The 24,527-nt window shown below is 44.3% G+C and overlaps 1 protein-coding gene across 2 annotated transcripts in view; it reads left to right on the forward strand.

Annotated features, from left to right (window-relative positions):
- Creb5 (cAMP responsive element binding protein 5) overlaps window positions 1-24,527 on the forward strand; it is a 397,047-nt gene that overhangs the window by 249,480 nt on the left and 123,040 nt on the right. Inside the window, exon 1 of one of the 2 annotated variants that reach the window (XM_021190045.2) lies at window positions 23,874-24,091. The exons of the other annotated variant lie outside the window; for it this stretch is intronic. Coding sequence (XP_021045704.1) covers window positions 24,081-24,091 — 11 coding nt within the window. The 5' untranslated portion in view covers window positions 23,874-24,080. Of the gene's footprint in view, window positions 1-23,873; window positions 24,092-24,527 lie in introns of those variants that run through there. 2 annotated transcript variants of the gene reach the window in all.

Raw genomic sequence — 24,527 nt, forward strand, 5'->3', positions numbered from 1 at the left:
GGAGGGAGGGAGGGAGGGAGGGAGGGAGGAGACCAACATACTGTGTTGAGTATAGTGCTTCCTTACCTTACTAACATATAGAATTATTTCTCCTCCTGTTTCTCCTTCTCTTACCTGTCCTCTTCGTTCCATTCTTACGTTGATAATCTATGGGATATTCTTAAATTACCCTTCCCTGTCATCTACTCTGGGAAGAGCTGGCATTACCTTCTGGGCTTTTACAGTCTAGCCTCAGTTTACTGTGCCCATTTTCTCTCAGCATAAAACATTGCTTCCACCATCTTCCGATACTTTCAGACCCCGAACATTCCAGCCGTGTCAGGCTTTGCCTTTTCCTGTGTACATACTATCTTCCTTCTTTCTTCCTTCCCCTTTCTGATTTTCTTCCCTTCTCCTTGGTTTTTCCTCTTCCTTCTCCTTCCCCACTCCTTCTGTAGCCCAGGCTGGCCTCAATTGTACTATCCTGAATCCTTTCCAGCACCCATTCTCTAAGCTTCTTCCTCAGAGTGGGCTGGCAGGAGACAGGATCCCCCTATGTCCTACATATGAAGTGGTTTCCCCAGCCTCCAAGTGAAGCTCAGATGTCAGACACTCAGCGCTGCCTCCCCATCCCACTCCCTCAGGCCTCTCCACCTCAGCACTGCCTCCCCATCCCACTCCCTCAGGCCTCTCCACCTCAGCCCACCCTCCCCATCCCACCGAGCATACCAGAACTCTTTAGGGCGTCTGTCTTCACTGCTGTTAGCTGCTCAGGTTTGTTGAACTTAATAATACGTGGGAGTGAAGATTTCCCCACAAATCTCTTTCTCCCTCCCACCCAGCCTCCTACCCTCTGACTTCCGTAGATCTCAGTGTCAATGTCCAGATGTCAAAAGAGAAACCTAGCCCTCCTCCTGCCTACTGCACAACAGCCACATATTTTCAGCGCATCATGTTTTCTTTGGCCTATTTGCATACCTGCTGGTGTGTGTTATTTTCCAGGCTTAGAAACTAAACCTAAGTAAAACTCCCTGTCGTTATTGAAACACAGTCACAGGATTCAGGAAAGCTCTGGTATTTTCTAAGTTTTACTTTTAAGTCAGGGACAGTTGGTTGGATTTTTAGGGCCTGGCTTTCTAGAAAGTTTTCCATTTGTTCACTGCCTGTATGGGATGGGGGTTTGCCCTGTCCTCGGGAAGTTTGACAGGCATTATTTTGAAGGGAGCTATAACAGAGGTTTACTATGAACGTTGCACACAAATTATAAACACCATAAATGACAAGTGCTTTTCCTGCCACAGGCAAGCAGGCCAGCTGTGAAGGAAGCGGACATGCTGTTCTAGGGCAGCAAAATCATGTAAAAGGGAAACATAGTTCTTTTGTTTGGACCCGTTTCCTATGAGGGACTTTCATACCAAGCCTGTGCAGTGCATACCAGCCCCCAGGGACAAGGTGGCTGTCCCCCTAGTGAACAGCAGGACAATATGCTGCACTCCCAACAGCCTAGACTCACATGTCCAGAGAACACGGCACAGTCACAGTTTCAGGACAAAGGGAACATAGGGAAAAGAAAGCCAGAGTACTGCTTCTCTAGTCAAAGGGGCTGCCATGGTACTTAACCATTCACGGTTGGCCACTAATCTTGATTTAAAAGGTGAGGGGGACACAAGACAAAACAAACAGCAAAGTGGTTTGGACAAGATACTGAAGACATCTGGACTTCTAGAGACAGGGACTTCGGAGTGCCTAAAGCTCTCAGGGTAAGTGCCCACACCAGGTGGCTTCACCGCAGCTCTGGATTTTATGCCACCTCCTGGAGTTCCAAACACGGGTGTGGGTTAAGAGCACTCGTGCTCGCCCAGGCAGGAAATGGCAGTGGTTAAACTTGGCCAACTTAAACCTGTTCAGCGCAAGGCTGTTGATTTTTGCTCTCCACAGTAAGTCTTTGGGGGCCAGACCATAAAGCTGACTTGTCACCTCTCTCTCTAAAGATTGATTTAAGCACACATCTGTAGAGGCTGAGCCCTCCTCCATGCTACCACTACCAGCTTACTACCTGACCCTACACCTACACTTGGAGATGCCCTGGGATGGGGGGATGGCTTCGATGGCAGAGCGGTGTGAGCAAGCTTCTCCGAAGCTCCTGCACAGAGAGCGTCCGTCTCTGAGCCTCTCAGGGAGGATCATGGAGGGACAAGAATGCCTTTGCCTTATAAGTTCCATGTCACACATTCTGCCAAACACTCATGCTTACAGTTGGAGAGAAAGATGTAGGGGAGGGATATTGGTCCCGTGGAAAGACGAGAGGTTTTAGCTCCCACAAACATCTCCTTCTTTTGTGTGTCAGCAGAGGGAACAAGATGCTACTTAGGGGACATATCTCTTGTGTGAGCACAGGCTAGAGGATTCTCTAAGGCAAGGGGAGGGCAACATGAACTTTAGGCTAAGAGTCCATTGTCACAGTTGCCAGGGAAACTTTCTGAAGTCTCAGAAATAGAAAAGCCCCCTTTCCCGTGGCCATAAGATTTCTTTCCCCAAATTGTTTTGTGTTTGTTTTTTTTTTCAATGTTTCTAGTGGTGATCAGTGATAGATGGGTGGACTGCTTGTGTTTGCATTCCCTCATTCATTCACATATGCACTTTTATGTCCCTCATTCACCTATGCACTCCTCCTGTTGGCTTGGACCCTAATGCTCTTCTGCACTTTGCCTTTACCCTCGAATGCTCTTGGCACTGCCGATACCTTCCCATCTCTGGTACTGTATTTTATTTTATTTTACCCCTGTTCCTTCCCATGTACAGGCTAGACTCTTTTGAAAGAGAGAATGAGTCTTCTCAAACGTCGCAAGGAAAATTCCTAGGTACAGACCCCTAGACCCCATTTTCACCAAGAATCTGCCGCACAGGTACCACCAGTGTGGCTCAGGGGATGCATCCGGCTGCGGCTGCTGCTGGCCGTCTGGACCAGAGAGGTGTCCTCATAGAAAGCCATTGAGCTGAGCTGCGCAGGTGCTCATTAGGAGTCATATTTCTGTCTTTGCATCACAGCTTAGCCAACGAAAAGAGAGACAGAGAAGCCGAGCAGAGAGGTGATGTTTATATTCTTATCTCTCATTTGTGCCTCACACCAAGGAACGCTGAGGTAACATAGCCCTTCACGTTACATTCAATGTTTTCAGAGTTTTGTATCTTTTCACTTTCAGTTCCTTGTAAGACCTTAAAGGTTTGCTCAGGAAAAGGGTGGAAGCATCACCAGGAGTTCCTGTCTCTCTGCCTTCCTCCCTTCCCCTTCCCCACAAGGCTGAGGGCTTGAGTAAGATGGATTTTCCTGTTGAATCTTCTCAGTCCTGTGTCTGCTAGATTTACACTGTGGCCCATGTGCACCCAGGGAAGGGCAGCAATGGAGAAAGTGATTTCTATGTAGTTAGCATTTCGTCAAATGTGTTGATTATTTTCCTGAGGTATGTCATAAGGGGCTCTTTCTGCCCACAAATATAATTTTTGCGTCCCAAAGATGCAGCAAAGGAGAGCATAAGAATACCTGGCTATCATTTACTGGTGCCTTTCCTTAACAAAGTGCACACTACTTGCCAGTGGGAGTTTATTATGACAGAACAGTACCAGGAAGAAAAGATTTTTGGAGGCAGTATACTCTCCCTCCAACCAAGCCACACTCAGGTACAAATAATGAAGGTTCTGAAGAGAGAAAGGCCTGGTTAGGTATTGCTTGGGAGACATCTGTGACCTCAGGCTTGATCATTCAAAGCCATGGTGGCAATGCAGGAGTGGGAGCCAAATGGTAATCCCATTTTTGCCCAAAGAACTAAGAAAAGGACAGAACCTGAGAAAGATCAGAGAGTATGCAAAGTTGTGGCGAGATTATCTCACTCTCCCGTGGAAGCTCCGTGAAGCACCTAGGGAATAGGTGGTGGGTTGTGGTGAAGGGAAATGGGTGGTGGAAGGCTTGTGGGGAGGAAGAGCCGGGCCTGTGTCCAGCACTGCCGAGATCCCTTCAGTCATGTTACAGGGGCTGGGCAGAGCTGGATTAAACTTGGTTGGAAAACTCTGCTTAATGCATTAAAGAAACAACTTGCAGAAACATCTCCCTCCCTCCCTTCCTCCTCCAAACAGTAATGAGTCCAAATTGCTAATAAAACATAAAAACTCCAAGATGCTGTGCATGGGCCATTTTTCTGAGCTGGTTATTTTTTATGTCAGTTTTCCCACAGCTGTGAGCAATGCTATAACTATCAACTTACCAAATGCCCCAGTTTAAATGAAACTTTAAAAATATAGTTAGGGACTTTATAAAGAAAAAGGAGGGCAGAGAAATAAGAGCTACATTTTTCTTCTGCTTTTGTTAAGGAAGAAATTTGGCAAAGATTTGGCGTGGGGAGGATTGGCTTGAACTGATAAGTCTGGGCAAACAGAGGTTGAGAGTGTAGATAATTACTTTCTGTCTTCTTGTAAAGTCTGCGTGGAAAGTGATGCTGAGATATCTGGTTGAATGTCTGGAATCTAAGAATGATTTAACGTTCGGGATTAATTTTTACTCTGGGATTTAGAGACTTAAACAAAGAGCACTTCGTACACCTAAGGACACAAGAATCCCACACCCATGTCACCCTACCTACGATGATTCCGGAGGTCTAACCTAAGCATAAGCAGGAATTGGGGAGCAGGTCTCCCATTTGCTGCCCTCTCACCTCAAGCTTATAATGAAACAGCAAAGGTTCTGGTTTGGGAATTTGTGAGTGTTGCACCCCAAGAGGTGATGGCAGAAAGTTTAGGTAATAAATAAGGGCCAGGTGTCCTGAAGATGAATCTTGAATGCCAAACCTAGAATCGGCAAGGGAGCCGCTATTCTCAGGCTTAGCGGCATCATTAGGAAGGTTCCGTGTTCTGTGCCCACCCCCTTATAAATGCACATGACTCAATATCCCCAGTGAGTAATGTGGCTGGTGGCCATACCACCCTGGGCTCAGCTCTCAGAAGCTGCACTGGGTTGGGCTAGGTCTCCTCCTTATGAAGACCTCCGAAGAAGTCCTTCAAGTGTCTTGAGTCAGTCCCAAGTCACCCACCTTGCTGATTAATGGGTCTTTCACACTCATAGATGCAGGTTTTTGAGACTCAAGCCAAGGCTTGTTTGTTTAAAAAAAAAATTAATGTAAAAGAGAAGTCAGGGTGGGGTTAGCTTAAGGAAGAGAGGAAGAAAGGCAAGAGAGCTATGGAACAACACAAGAAGAAAGTAACCCTTCGCAGGCCGAGGCACTCCAGTGAATTTATCACAACTGCCCTGTCACAAGCTTTATTGGCACCACATAAGGTCTTAGATGAGATTTGGTAACCTGCTTTCTTTGTAGGAAACAAAGCTAGGACCCCGTGCTCTTGGGATTGCAGAGGAAGCTCTGGTTTGCTCAGCATGACCTGCTTTAAATGGATTTTGAAGACAGGAGTCTGCAGAAGGTTCTAGCATGCTCTCCTTGGGTGGGTGGGTGGGGGTGTTCAGCTCACTGTGCAAAAGCCAGTCAGAGTGGTCAGGGATACCTTCCCTGGATTGTGTTCTAGCCAGTAGCCAAGGCTGTGGGTGGGCACTGGAGTTGACGACTGTTCGGGAGTACTCTTCTTAAAGATGTAGAATATTTGAAGTTTGCAATAAGAAAATATCACCCATCACTATAGCAGAGGACCTGTGCCTATAGGTCCTTCTGTAAACTAAACGCAGAATTTGTCTCTTACTCAAGAATATGTGGACACTTTGTTCTGAGTATGACTTATTCCCTATATGGTCCTGTTAAATGATGGTTTTCAAGTGATGAGAGGGAAGCGAGGAGCGCAATGGTGAGAAAGAACAGCCCTGATGTTATGCAGAGGTATTTGTTCTGCTTGTAAAGTCAGGAGACATTTCTAAGTTTGCAAATGAAGTTTTTCTGTATAGTTACTTTTGATGTCCTATATTGACTGTATCACAGAAGGCAAGACATATCAGGTCAATGGATTTAAATTTAGTTCATATTTACAGTTTATTTGAGAGATGTATTGGATGTAAAATAAACTGCAAGTCACAAAGACAGGGTTCTTAGTAACTGATTTTAGACAAACTTTGTTTTGTCTGTGTAAGAAGGAATAGTCACACTGTGCAAGATACTAAAGGTTTGGAAAAACAGGGCTCTCTTTAAATGACCCTGTCTTCTTAACTGTACATTTCTTTGCATTAGTTCCCTAGCCTTGAATCTCTAACAATCTTATATGAAATGATAGCATAGTAAAGTGTGTCACATTTAGGTTTGAGTTTCAGAGCTCGTTCACTGTGAGGGTAAAGAAGCTTTTGGGAGACTTCCCATCCAAGGGAAGACTGACAATTCTCCTTTCTACTGCCCAGGTTTTGTTCAATAGATATGCTAGCCTAATGCTTCAGTTAAATGAATGAACAGAGCACACTGGGCATCTTTTCAGTTGAAGAATTAAAAAGCATCAGTGCCGCTGCAGTGAGATTTATGGTTTGTTTTGTTTAATTCTTTCACTGTCTGGGTTTGTAAACACTGCTGGATCCACTGAAGTTTGTTTTTCAATTTTGGTGGTTGCATTTATTGTGTTTTTATAATTAATTGATTGTACTTATGTGAATATAAATACAGGTTTGTGAAATTGCAAAAGAGTTGCACGGTCAGTGATACCTGTTTTTCTTCTAAATTTATATTACCAAAATAATCAAACCTTAAGTATGATAAAGAAGTGAGAAAATGTATAAAACACAAACTACATTTATAGATAGTTAAGTTCTTCTATATTTATATTACAAAAATTGTGGACGTTGTACATCGTGGTGCGGAGCCTAGTGCGCACCACGATGTACAACGTCCACAAGCAGGTATGATAAAGAAGTGAGAAAATGTATAAAACACAAACTACATTTATAGATAGTTAAGTTCTTCTATAAACAGGGTGGGTTAGTGGACGTAGGATCTCCTCCTGTTTAAGTAATGTAACTGGCTGTCTTTATACAGCTTAAGCAAAGCATCCCTACACTGAACATTCTAAGTATAAATAAATCTGAACTTTTCGTTTTGGTGGTGAGGTACTACACAGCTCTGATGGCCCTCCAGCCCATGGGTCTCCTGCCCAAACCTTCTGAATGTACATGTGACAAAACACCTGCTAAAATATGAAAGTCTAAAAACATTAGATTTATATAAGGATGGGGACTTGTTTCATGATTCATATTTGGCAAGATCATGGGACACCCAGTGAGAGTCAGTTCTCTCATTCCATCATGTGGATTCTTAAAAACTGAACTTCATTCAGTCAGCAACCTTGGGAGCCAACAACATTAGCCAATGAGTTATTTCACTAGGCATAAGTATGGAGTTTTTAAAGTGTTAATAAAACACCACAGGTAGAAAATTCCATGGCACCATTTAACTTCAGTTCATGCATAAGATTATTGAAAATATCATATGAGATTATCTTCAACCATGTATACGCACACGGACGCGAGCACACACACACACACACACACGTATATGGTATTTGTTTCACATTAGAGCTGGACCCCATCTCCTAGGTGTGTGTGTGTGTGTGTGTGTGTGTGTGTGTGTGTGTATTTCAAAAATCTGAAAAAAAGTCTTAAAACTTGAGATATGTCTGATCCCAGAAATTCTGGATAAGGGATACTCAACACTTATTATCTTCTGATAATATTTCAATGTATTTCATAATCAATGACCTCATTGTAGTCTATGCCTTTGAGTTTTACTAGGGGCTAGGAGTATGAAGTTTAGTTTTCAATTCACTGCCATGCCTACCATTAGGGATGTATGTTCCCTTGTTCTTCTTGCTCACCATGGCCTAGCCTTAGCCTGTTTGCTCTACATTAGTGGTTCATGATGGTGCATCCCTCTATGTAGGGTGAGCAGAGACTCTTAGTGAAAAAGTGCTCTCACCTCTGAGGAGCTAAGAGTGTTTCCTTGAAATGGAAACATCATATATAAGACTTAAAAATGGGCTGGGGCTCTGCAGAGCTGTGGGAGGGGCTTCAAGCTGTAGCAGCCACGGAAGCTAAAGGTGGATGTGGGAAAGGTCAGTCTTGATTGAGAGAATGATTCATGTCCAATTTGCTTAGCTAATATTTTAGGGGATGTGTTGGTGAATGTTCGCAGACAACACTAAAAATATAAGATATGACAAAGTACCAAATAGCATTTGCTTTGGTTAGCAATGAGAGCCTGTTTTTGAGCAAGGAAATAAAATGATAACTCCATTATGTTTGTATTCTGGATTGGTTCCTGGAAAAGAAAAAAAAAATTAGTGAGAGAAAAAAAGATAAAACACGAATCAAGCCTGTATTTTAATTCATAACGTTCTGGTATATCTCCATGTTAATTTCTGTTTTGGTAAACAGCCAGTGTCCTATGAAGTACTAGACTTGGGAAACTCAGAAGGGTGAGTCCACAGGGGTGCTATGCTCTATCTTGGCAACTTTTCTGAATATCAAAAAATAATTCAAAGCAAACCAGAAGAACAATATACAACTGTGGGCCTCTGTCCGGGGCAGCGGCGGACAGTTTGGCTGGGTTACAGTTTGTGGCTGCAAGCCAAGATCACCCAACTGAAACGTTTGTTGTGTGTTTCCTGTGTCGGGCTCCTTATTCCTGGAATTCCACCTGCTGCTGGGGCCCCTCCTGCCCGGGTACCGCATGGAAATGGGCTGCCAGCTCAGGTCAAGGGTGTCTCGATACAGATGGACCAGGCACAGTCACGGAGCCTGGCTAGCTCAGGCTTCATTTCCTCCTTAACCAGTTCTTTTTCCAGCGTCACCCTTATTAAACATTCTCATAGTATTCCCTGACCTAGGTGAGGGATAACAAAATGTTTTAAAAATCAGCAGCCAAGCCTTGGCTCATCACTTGGGAGACCAAGGCAAGGAGAATCATCATGAGTTCAGTGCCAGAAGGAGCTACACTGTTCCAGATCAGTCTGGAATAGACTGAGGCCCTGTCTCCAAAACCACAAAACAGCAGCACTGTGAATAGCAAGCTCAAAGCCTGGGAAGTGCTTACTTGAGTTTGCTGTCTCTTAGTAGCTGATTTTAAGTGTATCTTTTAAATAAATCGCAGGCCTGAATTTGGGTTGCTGAGTTTCTGCCTTAGAAATATTTTCTATTTTCCTTAATGAGTAATAAGAGAAGTTGATAGTTTAATCAAAAGATACAACATATTTTATATGCAGATGCTGTGTATGCAAGAGCAGGCACATAGGGAAATATGTAGGTTATATGGAATAATTAGTCAGTCTCGTTTCTGATTCTATATATCTCCCATGTGCCATATATAAAAACAGAGAGTATAAATGAATGAAAATCAAAGCAGCAAAAGCTCACGAATATAAAAACATATAGGTATGTGCCTGTTTGTGCAGTATGTGTGCACTCTGCCAGTTCCTAACAGTCTACCATTAAAAGGCTGGGGTAAACTGCTTGAGCCATGTAGGGACATTTAGTGTGAAATGAATGGTTTTCTGCTCAGACATGTGTCCCTTGCCTAGTGTGTTCTTATCTTAGAAAACAGGCTCTTATAACACACTTTCATATATGCATCATTTGAGACACATTGGACCAGTACTTTTTTATTTAACTTTTTATTGATTCTTTGCGATTTTCACATCATGTACCCCAATTTTCCCCATCTCCCCATCCCCTCATTCCCATTTTCCACCCTTGCAACCTCCCCCATAAAAGGAAAAAAATCTCTTGTGGAAGCTGTAATGTGTCACAGTGTCTCTCATAAGAGACATCTTTGTCTACATCTCTCTGCTTGCAAATGTTCACTGCAATGAGTTGTTGGTCTGGTTTGCTGCCTCTGGCTTCCACTATACTATCAATATTGGAATCTATAATATCAATACTCCTCCAGGACTCCTCTTGGATGTCCTTCTGTTGCCTTGCCTGGCCAGTCACTACTGTAGCTCCCAGGGTCCAGAGCCAGTAAGACTGATGATTAGTCTTCTCCTGTGGGAGTGTTCATAGCATCTTATAGCACTGTGAAAGGAAGCTAGCCAGTATAGATAACACTTCAAGGTTAGTACCATCTTGATTTCTCCATGTTCATTAACTCAAGTGTGTACAATTTTCAGCAGGTTCTGGAGGGTGGTTAATAGAATAGCAATGGATATGTTTTGGTTTTGGAGGTCCACTAGCTAGCAACTTCAAAACCTAATGGGCTTTCTACTCGCTAGTCAGGAGTGAACAGTAGGGGTATTGTCCCTGTTATAGGGTAATCCCATTTAAGTTCTTTTTATGTATGGATATGTGTATGTGTATATGTATGTGCATATATGTGTGTATCTATATATATACATATATGCATATATTTAGGGAGCTTCTACAGTATTAAATTTCCATATTACTTTTTCAAAAAGTTTTAAAATATTATTTATTTAAAATATATGAGTACACTGTAGCTGTCTTCACACACAAGAAGAGGACATCAGATCCTGTTACAGCTGGTTGTGAGCAACCATGTAGTTGTTGGAACTTGAACTCGGGACTACTGGAAGAGCCAGTAACCTCTTAGCCATCTCTCCAGCCCCTTTCAGAAAGCTTTTAAAGTCAGTTATTCCTCCCTATCTTTCTTCTTCTTCCTTGCCTCCACCTAACTCTTCCTGTTCCATATTTCCTTTCTTCCCTATATCAGTTCATTCTCTCTCCCCTCTCCTAAGAGCTATCCCAATAGCTCCTTATTCATTTCCTGACCTCTGTGGGTTTTCCAAATGAAACACCCATATCTGAAGATTCAAAGCTAACATCATTCTACGAGAAAAATACGTGACATTTGCCTTTCTGTGTCTGAGTTTTCTAACTCAGAATGATCGTTTCCAGGTACATCTGCTTACATGAAAATTTCATAATTTCATTTTTCTTAATAGCTGTATAATGTACAATTATGTAAATAGGCAACATTTTAATTATCCACTCATCAGTGGGTAGATATCTAGGTTATTTCCATTCTCTGGCTATTGTAAATAAAGCAGCAATAAATATGAACAGGTAAATATCTTTGTGATAGATTCCATTATGTGATAGGCCCAGTCTGAATCTTCCTACTTTAGGTGAGAAAAGAGAGATTTTAATTCCTCGAGTCATTTTTCAGAGGATCTGGGTTTAGCTACTAGCAGCTTACAACTGACTATAATTCCATGCCCAAGAAACCTGACAACCTCTTCTGAATCCTTGGGCCCCTGCATTCGTATGCACATACCATCCACCACACACGTAGTTGAACATAAAATAAATCTTTTAAAAATGGGTAATAATACAGATAAACCAAGGAGGAATTGGTTTTGATTAGTGTCCTCAGAGAAATAGTACGGCAGGCACAGTGGATGGTGTGAACTGATGTGAACACACTGTGTGCCTTCACTTTTTGTGTGAACTGGTACGAACACACTATGTGCCTGGGCAAGTACCTTCACCTTTTGAAAACCATTTCCTCATTTGTAAAAGAAGGATAAGCATTGTACCAGACTTGATTTTAGAATTCAGCAAGATGGTATAGACTACCTCAGCACATGATTGGAATTTAATAAGAACTGGTTATTTAGCTTTTGTTTTTATTATAATTATCATTACACTTTAAAAAAAAAATCATTCCTGCTTCAGAAGTTTCACCATTTTCCTAATGTCACTGAAACCTATGGTTAGAAAGGTCCAGTGATAAATGCATGTCAGGTACACTCTACCAGGACCGGAAGTGGTGAAGCTCAGTGGGAGAGCACCTCCCCCAGGACATGCCCTGGGCTTGGTCCCTAGCATTGTAAAAAAAAAAAAAAAAATGTATATTTTATAATAATTGATGGGAAAAAGTTCCAATTAACCAAACTACCAAATTAAGAAAAATGCAATTCCCCAAACAAAATGTACAAGGAAAATGATTCTATTATGAAAGAAAAAAAAATCACTGGACAAGAGGTGGAGAGACCGGAACTGGTGAGTAACAGGATTGACCAAGTCTCATCCCAGCTTGATATTGGGACTGCTTGGAGCAGCGTTGACAGGCATACTGGATTGCTTTGCAGTGCATATAAATTGGCATTACTGGGGCCAGAGTTTCTACTGCCTTTTATCTGCTTCTAAGAACAGATTCAGGAAGTGAGAGAGAATTGCAGGAAAACGGTCCTGTTCTTAATGCATTTATTTGGTTACAGAAACACCAGACCATTTAGTAACTGCTATGAAGTAAGCTCTGACAGATTCTGATTGGCAGAGACTGGCTGCATTGGCCTAGTTCATGGGAAATGTACTGGGTCCCAACCCTGTGGCTGCTCAGGGCACCAACTCCATCTCTAAGAAGTCAAAGCAATGGAAATGACTGCAATGACTGACAACTGCCGGCACTCTTGAGCTACCAGGCCTATCAGGAGTGTAGCTGAGAAAGCTGGGAAAGGCACACATACCCTGGGGGATTTGTACAACTCAGGCCACCTCTTCTGTCCTAGTCCTCACTTAGGAAGTAACAAAAGTCATACTTCAAAATCTTTTCTGCTCCAGTGCTCTATGAGATCATGTTTGCAAAATGCATTGAAAACTGGAGGATGGTTTTGTTCCTTCCCCCCTGACTTTGAACTAACCGTGACAGTGTCTGGTCTCGTGGGTGTCTGTGATTCCCTGAGCCCCAGCAGTCACCCACCATTCCCTCTCTTCCTAAGCAGACACAAGCTGTCTCTCTGGAGGGACAGCTTGGCTCTGGCCCAATGCTACCCCTATTCCACAAAGTTTGGATTTACTTAGAATAATAAAGGGACTTTCATAAACGTCTGCAATTTTGCTCTCTGAATTTTTTTCATTTGTTATTTGGAGTGTAAACTTCTCATCTCTCCTTTCTGTGACTCAAGGGTCCTGGATCTAATTAATATGATAGCTATTGTCGCAGACTCTGAAATGGTTGCCACCCTTAAAATGATGTCTCAGGGGCTGGAGAGGTGGCCCCGGAGAGGCAGGAGCTCTTGCTAAAAACAAACATCGGGATCTAGTTCAAATCTCCAGCACCCACATAAAAAGTGCATTTGTAACCCCAGCACAGTGTGGGGGACAGAAACAGAAAAGTAGCTGGGGCTGGCTGGCCAGTCGATTAAGTCCAGGTCCAGTGGGAAGCCCTGATTCAAGAGAATATGGTGGATAACAACAGAGCAGAATTTAGCATCCTTCTCTGTTCTCCACATACACAAACACCACACACACACACACACACACACACACACACACACAAACACACACATACATGGATGCATACATACATATATACACACATAACATACATACATACATACATACATACATACATACATACATACATACATACATATACATGAAAATAAAAATGAAAATGTCTCAGAACGCCCGTACTCATCAATAGAGAACAACCTAGACAGGTTCTTCCCCCTGTCTCTGCTCTTTCTTAGAAAACAGCTCTTGGGCCCATGTGTAGACTACATTCCCCCAGCCACCCTGGGAACTCTCATAGTGAGAAATGTCATAGATGTAACCATATCACGTCCATTAGTAAAGTTTACAGCTTTCTTTTTAATCTTGCTCCCTAACTGTAGAAACCAAGAGGTCTCTATCTAGTGCCCATGGGTAATTCTAACTTTATCACGTTAGCCAGGTCTCAGGGGGGTGGGAATGAATAAAGCAGAGGTCTGTTGACATGAAGTTTATCTCTTGCTAATAAAAACCACGTATCTCTGTGGAGGTGCCGGAGCTGTGCTTTAACTCCCTCTGAATGACAACCAGAAGGCAGAAAGGGGCCAAGGCATTGGGGACTCCCTTGGGTAGAATTTTGTTTGAAACGTCATATCTTTTAGTGCTTGCCAATCAAAAACTTCACATTGTCTATATTAGAGGAGGTCCCTTCTTGGTGCTTTCAGACATGGGGGAAGGGGTACAGTGGTTAATGGAAAAAGAGAGTGGGCCCCTTCCTAGCTTTCTCCTTAGGAGACCGCAGCCACAGGACCACAGTCCCATCTTTCTAATTTGGTGATGCAGACAGGGCATCCTTGGCCTATGACAGTGACCACCATCACACGTTCTCAGTCAGGGCTACCAGAACTCTCTTCTGACCCTCTTGCTGCCTCCCTTCCTCCTTATCCTCTGCCCTCCTCTTACTGGAAGAGCCTCTGGCATGACTCAACCCTGAGCCCTGCCCAGCTACGTGTTGTAGACTGTCCGTTAGAAGTGATTCCCAGTGGACGGCTTCAGCCCTGGCTGCTGGCTAAGCTCAGATGCTCCTGCTGTCTGCCTTCCTGACTTCTCCATCTGCATGTCAAATAGGCATCTCAAATTTAACATGCCCACAGCAGAGCTCCTGACCCTCCACACTCACCTGTGATGACACCTTTTTCATCAGAGTCATTATTTACACACTGGATGAGGTCACAGCACAGAGTCACCCTTGATTTCTCTTTCCTCACACAGTGTTGGCTGGCTTTCTTGTCCCTGCCCAATCTGACTCTGTCCTCACCTACGTCTCCTACTACCCACCCAGTATTAATTAGCTTCCATTGCCTCTCTTCAGACCATTACAAAAACCTCTCAACAGCTCCCCCAAGCTTAAACTTTTTCTCTGTGACTCAATAATTTGCGAGATTTCCTTAAAACAAAATCAGGAAGGTGGAGAGAAAGAGAGGCCAGCTACTAAGAGCACATGCTGGTCTTCTGGAGAACCTGGGTTTGGTTCCCATCACCCATGCAGCAGCTAACAGCCATCTGTAACTGCAGCTCTGAAAGATCCAATCCCTCTGCCTTCTGCAACTACCTACATCCACCTTCCATGAACATACCTTCACAACACACACACACACATCACACATGTGCGCACACACATACACACTCATACACACACACACACACAAACACATAACAAAACAAGCAGACCGAAAATCCACACACATGCTCACACCAGCCTTTCCTGCCCTGCTGCCTCAAAACCTTTATGTGGACATCCGGCTTGGGTTTCTGTGAGTTCATAACAGGTACAATAGGGCAAAATCACCTTTACCAACTAAAACCTTTTGTGAGGTGACTTGAAGCCAGCTAAGAGCAGGAAGGTGTCAGGTGAGAGTAATGAAATGGGAGACTGAGACAGAAACAGAAGAATCTGGATTTTGCTGAGGTTTGCCAAGCCAAGAGCTATCGGGTAACACCACATGCCTCTGTTAATGTAACAGAAACTGGAGAATTAACATGTAACAGCCCAGAGTGAATGCAGGGGCCTTCTAGGCTCAAAGCTAACTGACCTACAGCTCCTGTCACCCCAAAGCAGCTGTGACTCAGGGACATTGTGCAGCTTGGGGTAGGTGCCCATATGCTATTTACACAGTGGCAACTTGCATTTGAAAAGGGAGAGGCTCTGGTTTGCATTGGAAGTCAAGCCCAAGGATACCCTCCCCCACCTCCACCAAATGGCAAGGACGACTTGCAAGCAATTAGTATTTATTTATGAGAGTACACAGATCTTTAACATAATCCTTTAACTCAGTCCTTAAGGATGACCCTCGCCTCTTCGTTCTCCACAGCATTGACTCTAGCCTTCTGTCAGCATGTTTCTCTGAGTAAAGGGCTATTAATGTTTCAGCACCTGTCAGAGGTGACAGGGGCTCAGTGGCCTCTGCTATAGATGTCACAAGTAACAAACAAAAAGAGTATAAGTGACTGATGCGTGTGATAACACATACCAGTCATTCCAGCACTTTGGAGGCTGAAGCAGGGGGATCTTGAATTGGAGGCCATTCTAAAGATATAGCAAGACCATATCTCACAAACAAATACATATATTTAAATAAAAGCAAGAAATGTGTCAGAGGTCTCTCTCTGCTCCTGTCTGAATGGTTATCTTTCGTGTGTTCTGTCCTTTATGTCCCCAGAACACTACGGCCAATCACTGTTGTCTCTGCATACTTCCCTCATGTCTACCATACCTGTGCCTAAGTCAGTCTGTTGTTCAGTCATTCGTTTTCTTAGGCATGCAGCAGCTACCAATGTGACTGCTCCCCAGGCTTGTATAGTGATATCCATTTTAATAGCTGTTTCCTTGGTCCTATGACAAGATCAGGATGACGAAGAGTTGGTCAAAGCAGAAACTTTACAAGGTGGATCATTGTAATGCAGACACTTCCGCCTCGCTCCTCAGCAGATGGAGCCCTTGGTGACTCACAGGTTGTGATTCCATTCCCCTTCATCGGTCACTCTTGATTTTTGGATAGACAGACATTTTCTCCTCTTAAGTGCCGTGGCACTTGACAAGGCTAGACATGAAAGGCTTCTAAAACATGCTTGTCATAGCCTTTAGGGAAAGTAATGGATAAATGACCCTGAAGATGGGGCTCTGTGTAGGACAGTGTGGCATTCCTTAGGGCCCAGAGCCACCGTCATCCTTAGTACTCAACCAAATTTCAAGAAAATAGCCATTTTATGTCCCAGGTATAGTGGACTGGCACCATGAAAGAATCCTCATGCCACCGCCCACCCACTCCCACCCCGCCCCGTGCCCGTCTCACTGTGACTGTCACAATAGGAGACGAGAAACATTTCAAAATAAACTTGTGGAGGCATTAAGGGTAAACAGACCGGGAATGCCATGCAAAACTGGCCATAGGTCAGGAAACGCTAATCTTATCAGGGGTCCTGGCGACCATAACTCTACAAACCATGTCATGTTGCTGTGAACACGCATGTTTTCTTTCCATCCACAGTAGGTATCCTGTTTTGGAAGCAACATGATACTCAGTCCTTAGAGGATCATCTACAGACAGATCACTTGCTATATTCCTTTTACCTTAAAATGTAGAAAATAGAGAACAATTCTAGCTTCTTTAGAGAAAAAAAAAACTCAGAGAAAACACACATATAATACTTACTTTCTTTTGATCATTTTATGTATTTACTTACTCCCTGCCCCTTGTGGTACTGGGAATGGAGCCAAGGGATCAAGAATGTTGGAAAGAAACTCTACAGCTGACCTGTGCCTTTAGCCCCTATTTATTTTACTTTCAAACAAGTTTTGGGTCTGCTGTTTTTGTTGTTGTAACAAAAACAACATTTTTGAGACAAGGTCTTTCTGTGTTGGCTGCTCAGGCTAGTCTTGAACTCCTTGGCTTAAGCAATCCTGCCTCAGTCTCCTGTGCACCCGAGACTACAGCTGTAGGGCACCATACCTGGCTCTAGCACTTACGTAGAGTTTCTTTGCTCATGGAATGGTCATACTGAGATAGCCATCTAGAATTTAGTCTTCCTCAGACTATAAGAATCACTGAAGCTCTTGTTTCTCTCTCCTGTTCTCTTGCCCTCTTACTCTTGTTTTCCCTTTCCCCCCACCCCTGCCCTCTCGCCACATGCTCATGGCCGGCCTCTACTCCTCTTCTCTTCTCTTCTCTTCTCTTCTCTTCTCTTCTCTTCTCTTCTCTTCTCTTCTCTTCTCTTCTCTTCTCTTCTCTTCTCTTCTCTTCTCTTCTCTTCTCTTCTCTTCTCTTCTCTTCTCTTCTCTTCTCTCTCTTCCCCATGCCCTGAATAAACTCTATTCTATATTTTTAGAAGAGAGAGAAAACTAATCACTGAGATTATTTTTTTAAGAGGACATGATGTTGAGACGGGGACTAGGCTAGAGGCAGATAGTCAGGGATGGATGAGGTCAATACACTTTGTACAAATGTATGGAGCTTTCAAAGAGTAAAAATATTTGTTTATTAAAAGAGCAAATGTCAGAGAGTAGGTGATGAGAGAGGTGCAGTCGCTACTAAGGTTCCAGTTTCCTTCCTATTTCTGTTGTCGGAAGGATGCTCATATTCATGAAGTATGAGAAGTTGGGAACTTATATTATGAACCTTCTTGGACACCGTTGCTACTATGTCTTCCCTCTCACAGGATGAAGCCAAACCATTTATTCTTCACACTGTCCTGGGCTTTCAGGAAGATGTAAACCATACCAGTGCACATGAAAGAGGCACTGCAGTGATTTGCTCAGAGCTCAGAGCTCAGAGGCAAACTTCATTGTAAGGTGGGATTAACTGCACCTTTCCTTCCAGGACTCTGGTGTAAATACAGAAACCACAGTCATGTATGGGCCTGAGAAGGACAGCAGAATGTGGAAGTGGGTTTGGAAACCAAAATATTATGTCAGCAGTTTCTCTTTCATTTTATTGTCCCTTATCAAAACCAACATTTTAACTCAGGGGCCCCGGTTAATCAAAACACAGATAATTCCATTTGGAAGGCCCAAGGGTTGAGGTTTTAAAGGGGGAAAGGAATCTTCCTATGCAGGCAGAAGTGGTAGAGGGAGAGGGCTTCCTGCAGAACCCCTCTTAGTAACGCCGTGCCTGCTCTGCTCACGTTAAAGGGAGGTCGGTTATCATCGGACTTGCGGCTCTGCAGCTGGGATCCTGGTGAGGTGGAACCACAAACACACTTCTTCTGTGGTGTAGCCTTCCTTAGCGCCTCTAGCATCCTCAAAAGTTCTTCAAAATCATTATTTCCTTTGTAGCCCTGTGTGTGTGTGTGTGTGTGTGTGTGTGTGTGTGTGTACTATTTTAACAATAAAAACAGTCAGCAGAAACTATCTTCAGGGTTTTCTTCAGACATATCATTACTGCATATGGGTAGATAAACAAAGGTTTCATTCCAGTGCTGTGCTAATTTATACACAGGATTTGAACGTATTTGAGTCAGGCACTCACGGGCATCCTGGAGCCAATTCCCTGCTGGTATCAATGGATGACTACAATGTGCAGTGGCAAGGAACTTGGAGGCAGTGGGACAAGACAATCCATAAAGAAGATAACTCACTGTTTAGAATTTACAATGTGCAAAAGAATACTATTTTTTTTTCCCACTGATTTTGGAAGTCCCAAACTGGCTGATTTGCCTCACCAAAGTCCTCCGCAAAAGATGGTCAAGTCTGGCGGCCACATGTTTGCCTTGGAGACAGTGGAGTGGAGCGGGAGCACGGGAGCTGAAGGTATGGAGTCTGCAGTGCTGGATCAGTGTGGCTCTGATGAGACCCAGAGATGTGAGAGTGAGGTGGCCGAGCCCATGCGAGTAGTGGGAGCCTCTCAAGACCAGGTAGACCATCTTGCTCATTTTTACAACAAAATCCTCTCCCTCTCTCCCTCTATGCTAAGCCCTGTCTCTCTGGAAGGTTGTCTGATCACAACCATGACATTTGGAAGAGATTCCTGTCTTCATGCATTTCTGTCGTCCTTGCCAAGTCAGGGGCAGCGACTGCTTCTGGACTCACAAATTCATGTTATGAACTATTCCTGAACTATTAAGGATACTAGAGCCTTGGTATAAAATGGTCGGCGAAAAGGATTATGGTCATGTCCCTGTTCGACAACTCTGCTCAATTTTCAGCTCATGGTGGTTAACGACTATGTTTTAGATGTGTCCGATGGCACAAGACAAAGAAATATTACTGTGTCTACACAGAATAGAGAAGACCATAGTCATGTTCCACAGGAACAATGCAGTGGGGAAAATGAATGGGAGTCAAAGAGACCGGAATTCAGTCAGGTTTCTCCAGGACTTACCCGTCATGGTCTAGATCCCTGCTAAGGTCTGGGTTAAGGAAAGAAGTATGAGAAAGCAGAAGATGCAAATGCCTTTCAAACTATATGGTAGTTTCAAGTGATATGATAGTGTCTATATTTGAAGACTGAGGCAAAAATTGAAGGAAATGTGTTATCAAATTCAAGATGCTATCTTATGACTAATCAAAGGGCTCTCATAAACCCTACCTACCCATAAAGTTTCTTGTCATTAGATGATCATGGCCCTTCATTCAACATTGCTTCCTCAGGACATTACACATGGCATTTGACACAAGAATGGCTAGCCAGTGAGTTGCCCAAGGGTACTTTGTGCCAAGTGATAGGAGCTACAGTAGGTGCCAGATAGGAGTCACTGAGAACAGATCATTCAAAGCCTTGCTTTCCCTCTTTCCCTGGGTGAGCCTGCGGCTGGCATTAGCAGACCCAGTGACCTAAGACTGCTGCTGGCCCTGCTTGCACGTGCTTTAGGATACGTGCCACAGACACCCCTAAGCCTCTGTCCACTGTGAAAACACAGGACACCCAAGTTGAAAGGAATCCTGAGTGACACCATGTGGGTGTGCAGTGGTCTGTGACCGGAAGGTTCGCTGGAAGCAATTTGCAAAGGGGGGGGGCGGTCCTTGGAAAACCACCTGGATGGTTATTGTAAATGAAAAAAGGAAGAGATGCCACATTTGGGGGAATAATTTTTAATACTAGGTTTATGGCTGATTACATGTGATAGTCATTACAGCTTATTTAACTCTGAAATTATCTGGCCTCTCAAACTCCCCAGAGACTGGAGGAATCATGGGTTAAATTTTAAAAACAATGTCTGGGAGAAGATGATATGCTTTTCCTTGAGGAGAATAGATGAGGCTTAAAAGAAAGAAAAAAAAAAAAAAAACCAGCTCTCTCTAGGAAGGAACGCTATTTCTTACATTATCTGTGTCTTTTGTAACGTGATGGAGCTCAGAAATTCACCAACAAAGTCTCCTCTCCTTGGCTGTTGTGCCTTTTAAAAGCAGGGTGTTTTGGAAAGAATCCAAAGGGGCTCAAATCTCAGTGGTTTCCACTTCTTGGGAGCTGAACATGTCATCGGGAGCTGGGACTCCGAGTGAGTGACATGGGACAGCTGCAGGGCACCTATCACCCTTTCCCAAGGATGACAGCTCTGCAGAGGGGGATGTTGGCAGTAACCCTGGGTGAGCTGGCTGTTCTGAGGGCCTAGCCCTGCTGGTCAGGGCAACTTCAGTGAAGGCTTCCACCAGGAATACAGTACTGTACCAGTTCCTACTTAAAAGCTTTTTCTCCACAGGAGCAGCCTGTAAAAAAGAGGAGCTAGGGCAAGGGCAGCGGGCAACGTGGGTGCAAAAGGAGGTCTGAGGGGGAATTTCCTGTGGAGATTAGAATAGTCTCTCCTGTTAGCTGTACACAGGAGTGTTTCTTTTCCAGTAGGATACACCGAGCAGCCCTTGCTAGGTTTAAAAGCGGCCCAGAGGGAAGACGATGCTTCAACCATCACTTACAAATAAGAATGAACTGTCAGCCCTCTTAGAACTTTTCACTTGGTCTCAACACCATCGGCACTCCAAAGAAGCCTTGTTCTTTGATTCGTTTGTTTTGTTTTTCTTGAAGAAGCTTTACTGGGACTTTCAAGTCCCAGCACAGAGGAGTCCTGATGTGCTGTCCCCATTCAGGTACAGTTGACATTTCTGGGCCCTTGGATTATGTATGAGTTCTGGAAATACTGAGCCCCCTGGATAGGTTACTTGGTCACCTGAGGTTCACTTACCCATTCTTCCTAGCTAGAACGTGATGCCTGCGAGCCTCAGCGGAGGCCTTGGTCAGACCTCGGCCAAAGCCATCGTCTTTACAAGTCTCCAGGGAAATCCCCGTGAGGCTGTCTGTGTGAAATCTGGGTGCACAGCCCAGGATCTTTGCCTGTTGCCCAGAAGTTTAATCTAGTCCCTATGATGTGAGACAGAACAATCCTAGGCACAGCATATTGAGTTTACAGGAAGATATCAAGCTGGAAACCCCTATTCCATAGCCATTTTGATATGCTTAAAATAATAACACCAAAAAATTAAGCATGGAAACTAAGACAAGGAAGACCATTAGGGGCTCCAGGGTAAAATGGAGAAAATGCAAGTCTCTTCTAAAAAGGTGAAAGTCATTTATGCAAAATTTCACTGAGCTGATTTGGAGTTATAGCTTGTAGGAGCTGTTGAAATTTTTGGCTTATTTATTCCCTGCAGTAGAAGAAAAATCAATGGCTGCTTGGCCACTGAGACATAAGTGAGTTATGCAGGCCACTGACATAGAGGCCCAAACTCTAACAACCACATTTGCCGCTGTCAAGCCTTGGGCTTCAGTGGCGCCAGCTATAATTATGGCTGATCACCTCTAATTCAGAGCTGCCTGCCTTGATAAAGGTGTCATGGAGAGTCACTGTGGCCTCCACATCAACAGAGGATGTCATGACTGAGAGAAACCCGCTGGTGAGAGCTCCTTCAGGCCCTATCCCTGGGCTCACAGGAGTGTGAGGCAAATCTTAACTGTTTCACTCATCAGTGTAGCAATAGGGCCTGGGGCCGAGCTAAATCCCAGGGGTTCAGGGGACCCTCAACAGCAGGTGTCTCTAATAAGCTGTGATTTTCCCAGAACTAAAGTTGGACGTCCACCTCCTCTCTGCTTTGTGATGTGTAAAGAGACATGACTTTCTGTTGTCATGATAGTGATGGTAATGGTGATGGTGGTGTGGTAGTGGGATGTGTGTGTGTGTGTGTGTGTGTGTGTGTGTGTGTGTGTGTGTGTGTGTTGAGACAGGGTTTCCCTGTGTAGCCCTGGCTGTCATGGAATACTCTGTAGACCAGCCCAGCCTGAAACTCACAGAGATCCACCTGCCTCTGCCTCTCAAATGCCAGGGATGCCACCTTCCTCCAGACAAGAGAAATGTTTTTATAACTTAACCAAGATTCACTGGCACACACAGTGACAAGGACACTAGAATGTAGGCAAAGCTGCGATCGTGTTTGAGGGTAAAATGCAGTCTTAAGCCTTTCTTCTGCTTTTTTTTTTTTTATTTTATTTTTATTTTTTTTTAAATCCCAGTGAACTTCCCATTTTTTGAGGACGCACAAAGTAGTGATGGGAAATAGAAAGGATAGAATAAGAAGGCCAGGCTAACAAAACTGCCAGGAGTTAGGACCGTTCCAGGTACCCTGTGTGTGTGTGGTTGGGGGTGCGGTGGGGGTGGGATGAGGTGGAAACAATTCAGCAATTAAAAGAGTTTGGTTATCATTTGTGGAGGTAACATTTGGCTTCTCCACCACTCCCAGGCTGTTTTCTTCCCTCTGTAATTAAGAAAGGGGGACACACACACACATACACACTGCTCTCCCTGCACACTCTTAAATACACAGCTCCACCCGGAAGGCTCATCCCATCCCCGCAGCAAGGTGATGAATGGGAAGCCCTTCTTTTGTTCTGATGGGGCCCCCATGATTTTCCTGTGCTCTCTTTGCCTAGTTCCCCCGGGAGTGGAGAGCTAACCTCAGAAGGACAAGGTTGCACTTGGCTGGAGGGGTCCTTTTCTCTTAGCACATTAACGAACCCCCAGAGTGGCCTGCCTGCGGAGGGAGAAATGACTTCAATTTCACAGTTCTTGACGGACCCAGACACAAGTGCGTGTTTGGACCAGAAGTGGTTTTGCCCTTGCTGACAGGGAGGTCAGATATGAGAACTCTCTGGAGGAAAGGTGGCTGGCACTCTGCAGCAGAAAATCCCATGCAGCTCCAGGAAAAATGTCCATGGGCAGTGGAAACCCGTCACCTGGTTCCCAGCTGAAAACCTTCTCTTGGTAACTGGAGTTGGCTTTTGGTTCTTGGTCTTTCCAACCTGTTCCCTCCCTAGTGTCTTCTTGTCTTGTTATTGCCCTGGCTCCAAATGCTGGGCTCTTTCCAAATCTGTCTGCCTATCTATCTATCTATCTATCTATCTATCTATCTATCTATCTATCTATCTATCTATCTATCTATCATTTATTTATTTCTAGAAGAACAACTCCGCCCTGGTCGGGGACTCCGGGGGTCCCACTCTGAGCTCCGACGGCAGCTGTAGGCCATCCCCAGGCTGCACTGTTTCCCAGCCTGTTTACTGGTTTCTAAGGGCGATTGCACCGCGAAGGCCCTGAGCCTGGAACTGGGCCTGGGGCTGTTTTGGTTACATTGAAGTTTTTGCTTCAGTTCTGCCAGATTTAAATAGTGACTTCACCAGCGCTGAGCTAAAAAGGAGAAGGGGGAGGAGGGCGAGCCCAGGAGAAAGAGAGTGAGCAGCAGAGCCAGAGGGAGAGAGCCAGAGCAGGGCGCTAAAGAAGGGCCAGCGCATTACATCATCTCTTGGCCTGGAATCAAATGGGAAGGATATGACTCACTCAAGCTAGTTAAGGCTTTGGCTCAAATTCTACACACACTCATTCCACAGCTCTCCTGTTCCGCACCTCAGGAGGGAATTCAGCCTCAGTGATGTCCATGAGGTTCGTTTGTCATTTTATTTTCTGTTTCTCGGTTTTAGGGATCTTTGGGCCCCCTGCTGCAGTCCGATCTGGAGTCTTCCTCCTTCCTCTCCCCTTTCTCGACTTTCTGCTGCCTTTGTTCGTTCCCTTCTCCTCCTGTTTCCCCAGCCCCTCCGCTCCTCTTCTTACCTCGAAGAGGCGCGTTTCTTTTCACTTTGATCAGAGTTCTTTTTTTTTTTTTTAATCCTAGCACAGAGACCTGAATGAGTTTAGAAGCCAGGCTAGCAGGGGGGGAATCAGCTAAGCCAGCCGAAGCTGCAGGAGGAGGGAAAAAAAAAAAAAAAAAAAAAAAAAAAAAAAAAAAAAAAAGGTCACAAATAAGAGCAATAGGAGAAGGAGTTACTCGCGAGAAGTTTCTTTGCTGCGGTGTGCGGTGTCGCTCCTAATCGGAGGAGAC

The sequence above is a fragment of the Mus pahari genome, chromosome 2 (assembly GCF_900095145.1).
Source record: "Mus pahari chromosome 2, PAHARI_EIJ_v1.1, whole genome shotgun sequence".
In the NCBI taxonomy this organism is placed as follows: Eukaryota; Metazoa; Chordata; class Mammalia; order Rodentia; family Muridae; genus Mus; species Mus pahari.